We start from the raw sequence: 6,307 nt of genomic DNA on the forward strand, positions 1-6,307 counted from the left end.
GATCGCTCTGGAACCAAAGAAAGCTCTTCTTCTTCTTTTTTATCCACAGGTGGAGACAAACAAGACGAGGGGGGAAACGAAAACAGGAGAGATACCAGACCCCACAAAGAACGGAAACAACAACAACCTCGGAGGGGGGTTTGCAACAAGTAGTGTAAAATTTATCATCGGTACAACTAACGCCTATACACATGAGAGTCTTATCATATGGCTTGAACTTTTGTCCAACGTCCCAGATAGATCCTTTCCAACTACAAGTTGACTTTTAACGATTTTTTCGGACATTGAGATTAAAAGTACATTTTTCTGATCAACAAGAATATGTGACCTCGGAAGCATGATTAGGATTTGATACTGATAAATTGGGTCTTAAATTAAAAAGTAAATTTGTACCCCCTACCACTTACCCGGTAGTTGAAACTTACATTCAAAAAGTAAAATCTGAAATAGAATCGTGCATGCTATCTAAGAAAAAAGCTGTGAGATATAACATGACTAAACAGGAGGTTGATACTTTGAATGAATTACAGTCGTTGTCCAACATAACGATAAAGCCTTGGGACAAGGGAGGAGCTATTGTTGTCTTGGACACGGACAAATATGTAAATGAGATACTTAAGACAATTGTCAGATGATACGGTATATGTGATGCTAAAAGGTAATCCCACAGATGTGTTTAAACATGAATTCGATAATCTTGTATCATGCTGTGCAAAATCAGATGATTACTGTATCTTCTAAGAGATATATGACTGTAGATTTTCCCGTGGTGCCTCTGATTTATGTATTACCAAAAATTCATAAGGACCCTATTAACCCGCCAGGTAGACCCCTATTGTGGCGGGTATAGGGTCCTTAACGAGCAGAGCAGCAGAGGTGTTAGATAAAGTACTTAGTCCATTGATACAACAAACTAGATCCTATATTCGAGATTCAAGTGATTTTCTAGAGAAAATTTCTTATGTACAAAATGTGGAGGGTGTACTTTGGTTGGCCACAATGGATGTGGCTAGCCTTTATACATCTATCCCCCATACTGAGGGTCTGCAGGCAGCTAAAATTATATCATCTAATTGTGCATTATATTGTGATGGGGAGATTGACTTTTTTATGGAAATGCTTAGCTTCATATTGCATAGGAATTATTTCAAGTTTCAGGACAAACATTACCTGCAGACGCAGGGGACGGCCATGGGCTCCAGGGTCGCCCCGGCATATGCCAACTCATTCATGAGTTGGTTTGAGGAGGTTCACGTGTATGAGAATATACTCTTCGCCAACCACTGTGTGGCTTGGTGGAGGTACATCGATGACGTGTTCCTCCTATGGCGGGGTGACCTGGAGTCCTTGTCCACCTTCCGTGATGCAGTTAATGACGCCCATACAGACATTAAATTGACAATGACTGAAAGTTTACAAGAAGTAGCATTCCTAGATGTATTGGTCTCACAATTGGGCTTTAATACTCGCATATATATGAAGCCTACAGACCGTAACCAATTACTTCACCCTTTGGGTGTAAAAAAGTCTATACCTATTAGTCAACTTTTAAGAGTGTATAGAATCACAAGTGATCCATGTGTCCGAGATGAGGATTTAAAAACTATGAGTAAAAAACTATCTGATCGTGGGTATCCAAATGAGACTATACAAAAAGATATACAAAAGGTACTTGATAGGAAATTGGGGCATAAGAGATATACACAGAGAAATCACCAAAGAGTAGCCTTTGTCTCACAATATAATGCGTATAGTAATGACTGTAAATCCATATTGTATAAATATTCTAAGGGAGGCTTATCCTTCCATCACTGAGTTTCAACAAGTACCGATGATGTCATTTCGTAGGGGTACCACTATAGGTAACAAGGTTGTGAATGCAGATGTACGTCTACCTCGTAAAAAAGAAACGTTTCTGTGATCTAAAAGACAAGGCATGTTCAGATGTAAAGGCTGTGCTCAATGTAAATATGTACTAGTTGGTCCTGAGTTTAGTGACACAGAGAATAGAAGAACATACCAAATACGTGGATTTAACACTGAATTTTGTGGTTTATATGCTGGTTTGTCTATGCGGATTGATCTATGTTGGCGAAACCACTCAGAAGGTCAGAGATAGGTTTTCCCAGCATAGATCAACTATTAATGTGAAAAATAGATCTTTACCTGTATCAAGACATTGTATTGATATGGGACATACATCTGATGATCTAAAATTTAGGGTAATACAATATATTCCTCCACCCAAAAGAGGAGGAGATCGCAACTTGATATTAAAGAAAACTGTGGGTACTGGCATATACTGTCAGCCAATATGGGGTCCAATCAGACCACATAAATCAATGTATACGGAAACACTGGCCGATTGTTTCCAGTGATGAAAATTTGTCCAAAAAACTGCCCAGTAAGCCTAAGTTTAGCTACAGGAGGGGGGAGGAATCTAAAAGAGAACTTGAGCCCCTCAGATCCTTTTGACAAATATGCTAAGCAACATAAGCATCATTTTTTGACCCCACGACCTGGTGTATATAGATGCAGTGGATGTGTAATGTGTAACAGTCTTATCTTGGGTGATAGCTTTCACAGTCCACAAACCGGAAAAAAATATACCATTAAACAGGATGTCATGCAATACAACCATGGTGGTTTACATTTTAAAATGCCCATGCAGTCTAATATACTGTGGTAAGACCATTAGACAATTGAAGGAGCGGATAGGAATGCATAGGGCAAGCATCAGGGCAGCACTTTACCCTGATAAGGCTGCAAAAACCAAGGAAAAAGAGAAAGAAAGGAAGCAGGATATTTCCCAGCAGTTAGCGGCGAAACACTGGGCAGAAGCCAAGCACAGCCCGGCATCATTCAGGTGTATGCCCATTGACCATGTCCCCATGAGATCAAGGGGTGGGGACTATGATAAGGCTCTGTTAAAAAGGGAGGCATTCTGGATACATGAGTTAGACTGCGTGGCTCCAAAAGGTCTGAATGGACAGCTTGTACTCAATTGTTTCCTGTAAGTGATACACTTCCACTTATCTAAGGCCAAAACCATAGATAAGATAATAAAAACATACAAGGTTGCGATCTGTTATTTTTAGCAAAATTGTTTAATAACATTTAACATTATGTAACTGTTTTTTGTCTCTTTTTTGACACTAAATATGTAACTTGTATGCATTTTCACAGATTCACATGTTTTTGTGATGTAAAAAGCATTTATCTTGTAGGTGATGGAATTTTAGGAATGTATGACGTCATCTTCATCAAACTTCTTTTATTGTGTACATAAATCCGAAGTTTTTCGGCCCCCATTAGGGCCTTTTTCAAGGATAACAGTGTACAAACAATCAGTGCTTTATATACCTATCTACCCCCATTTCAAATGTGGCGCCAAGAATGATGTCATACATTCCTAAAAATTTCCATCACCAACAGTATCATTGCTTTTTACATCAAAGAAACAGTTATTCTCTCTCACCACTCGGTGTCACTGGTGTGCTGTGTATGAGTCAATTGAACCAGTCATAGGATTAGTGAAATGTATACAAGTTACATACTTAGTGTCAAAAATCTACTACAAGGGGCACATTTACTAAGGGTTGAAGTGAATTTTCAATTAAAAAACTTCGAATTTCAAAGTTTTTTTGGGGTACTTCGACCATCGAATAGGCCAAATTCGACTTAGATTCGAATTGAAAATACTTTGAATATTCGTCCATTAGAAAATCGATGTACTGTCTCTTTAAAAAAAATCCATGCCCTTATCTTATCCCGTTTTATCCCGACTATTGCAATCACCTCCTAACTGGTCTTCCTGACTCCCATCTTTCTCCCCTCCAATCAATCTTAAACTCTGCTACCAGAATCCTTCTGCTCTCTCCTAAAAGGGAACATGCTCAATTCCAACTAAAATCCTTAGCGTGGCTGCCTGTTAAGCAAAGGATAGCGTATAAAACCCTTCTCCTAACATTCAAAGCCCTTCACTCCTCTGCTCCTCACTACATTTCTTCTCTTGTCTCACTATACGTTACTGGTCGTCTTCTCTGCTCTTCTCTTCACACCATCCACATGCACTGCAACCTCTCATCACAAACTCTTCTATCTTGCTGCTCCTTACATCTGGAATTCCATCCCTGAATTTCTCCATAAGGAATCCTCTCTTAATCTCTTCAAGAAAAAAACTAAGAGCCTACCTTTTGGACCACTAGAACATTAGCCTAGTCCTGTCCCTACTGACTATGCCCTACCTTGTGCACTTTTTCATCTCCAATTTGTACCTGTATGTTAGCCTCCCATCCACTTAAGACTGTAAGCTCTACGGGGCAGGGACCCCCTTCCCACTATGTCTCTTACCACATAGCACTTAAGCTCTTTGTCCTATGATTCTGTATATATATATGTGAATTGTCTCCCCATGTATAGTTTTATATATATATATATATATATATATATATATATATATATATATTGTACTTTTATGCACTGTACAGCGCTGCGGCTCCTTAACTGCACTTTACAAATAAAGTGGGACTATATATATATATATATATATATATAAATATATATATATAAACAAACAAGGGAAAGTTGTGCTCACCACTAGTTTTTAAAATCATTAGGCGGGGGTGCAATGAGGGTGTGACCACAAAATACATATAGACAAATACAAGATTCCTCTGCAGAGTGCAGAGGAATCTTGTATTTGTCTATATATATATATATATATACTCATTCTAGCAGCTGGAGCACTCTCAATCCATTAGGCAATTGCCCGGGTGCAGGTTATAGTCAATCATACATAGAGCAAACAAAAAAACCGCACACACAGGACTTATGAAGTGCAAAAAAATAAAAAATTTATTGCAACGTTTCGGCTCCTGTACTCGAGCCTTCTTCAGGTGGTGTGTACAGTGCAAATAACCATCAGTATTTAAACACAAAATGGCGCCAAAGGCACGACCTATGACGTCATGGGGTCAAATGTGCGTCACTATGAGGAGTGTATAAAAGCCTTACATCAGAAGGCCACTAGATCTAAAGGACATGTGTATCATATGGCCATAGTCTATGCAGGAGCGTGATAAATGTGCCCATATTATTCATCCTTGATCAGTGCAGGTTAAATATTCAAATCGTGAGGTGCCAATACATCCCCTAATGTGCTGGATTTTAAAAGGAAAGGAACGGACCGCAACTTACCCCGAGGGGCGAGAGCAGCTGTCTGGCAGAAAACATACACTGTAGCCTGTTGTGGCAGGAGGCGTAAACAAACGAAGCCGTGAAACCCACATCCGACCTCCCTGTTCAGGACTGGAATAGCGCACGCTCACCTCCGGTGTGTACCGGCTTCCACGTCCCTCTCCGTTGCGTCCCGCCCACTGGTCGTAGCGGAGGGGGTACTGTTATCGCACATTCTTGCGCACCAATCCGCTGTGTACTGTGACTGCTATCGCTGCTTATACCAAGTACTAAGCGCTGCGGTGTCAGACACAGAGCGTATTGAAACACTCACTGTCCACACCAATTTGCGCAACCTTAGTGTCACCGTTAGCCATATTAGAATAGCAGCACAGTAGGATGCTTTACCCATACCCCCGGCTTAGACCCTAGCACAGACCACGGAGTGGAGAGGGGGGAGGGGTTGTCAGCGCTTTATCCAAAGTCCTTCATCTGTTCTCTATGTGGGGTGTCTGGCATCTGGATCCGTCTTCCCTGTCACAGGCCTGCAGAAGTTGCTGCTCAACCACCCCTCATGGGCAGTTGGAACCCAACACTGACTATATCAGTGATTGTATCATCGCTGCGATCCGTTACTGTAAAAATAAAAACAAAACCAGTCTTGTGTTATCAGCCCACCGTTGTTACAGTGTCCATTGTCTTCTCATTGGTTTGGGAAATGCAAAAGTTTCTAAACAGTAAAATAGCCATTTACATTGTATCAATATGCTTATGCAATCTCATAAACTCAAACAGAAACAGTAAGGGAAAAAAAGCACAAGGAACTGAAACATTTGTGACAATTTTGAAGGGGGCAATATCATTACCAGTATCAGATCCATTAGCGAGCCCAGAAAACCCCCAAATGGCCCGTATATTTTAATAGAACGGAGACATGGGTAAAGTCCCATTTAACCCCTTAGGGCAGTGGTCCCCAACCAGTAGCTCGTGAGCAACATGTTGCTCTCCAACCCCTTGGATGTTGCTCCCAGTGGCCTCAAAATAGGTCATTATTTTTGAATTCCAGGCTTGGGAGCAAGTTTTGGTTGTATAAAAACCAGTTGTATTGCCAAACAGAGCCTCAATGTAG

The 6,307-nt window shown here is 40.6% G+C and overlaps 1 protein-coding gene across 22 annotated transcripts in view; it reads right to left on the reverse strand.

The window, feature by feature from the left end:
* LOC108711853 (receptor-type tyrosine-protein phosphatase S) overlaps positions 1 to 6,307 on the reverse strand; it is a 554,677-nt gene that overhangs the window by 424,500 nt on the left and 123,870 nt on the right. For 16 of the 22 annotated variants that reach the window (XM_041560819.1, XM_041560807.1, XM_041560795.1 and 13 more), the window contains exon 2: positions 5,200 to 5,813. The exons of 4 other annotated variants lie outside the window; for them this stretch is intronic. In XM_041560819.1, coding sequence (XP_041416753.1) covers positions 5,200 to 5,291 — 92 coding nt within the window. In that variant the 5' untranslated portion in view covers positions 5,292 to 5,813. Of the gene's footprint in view, positions 1 to 5,199; positions 5,814 to 6,307 lie in introns of those variants that run through there. 2 more of the 22 variants (XM_041560766.1, XM_041560772.1) reach the window with 2 other exon arrangements.

This window comes from Xenopus laevis, chromosome 1L (assembly GCF_017654675.1).
Source record: "Xenopus laevis strain J_2021 chromosome 1L, Xenopus_laevis_v10.1, whole genome shotgun sequence".
In the NCBI taxonomy this organism is placed as follows: Eukaryota; Metazoa; Chordata; class Amphibia; order Anura; family Pipidae; genus Xenopus; species Xenopus laevis.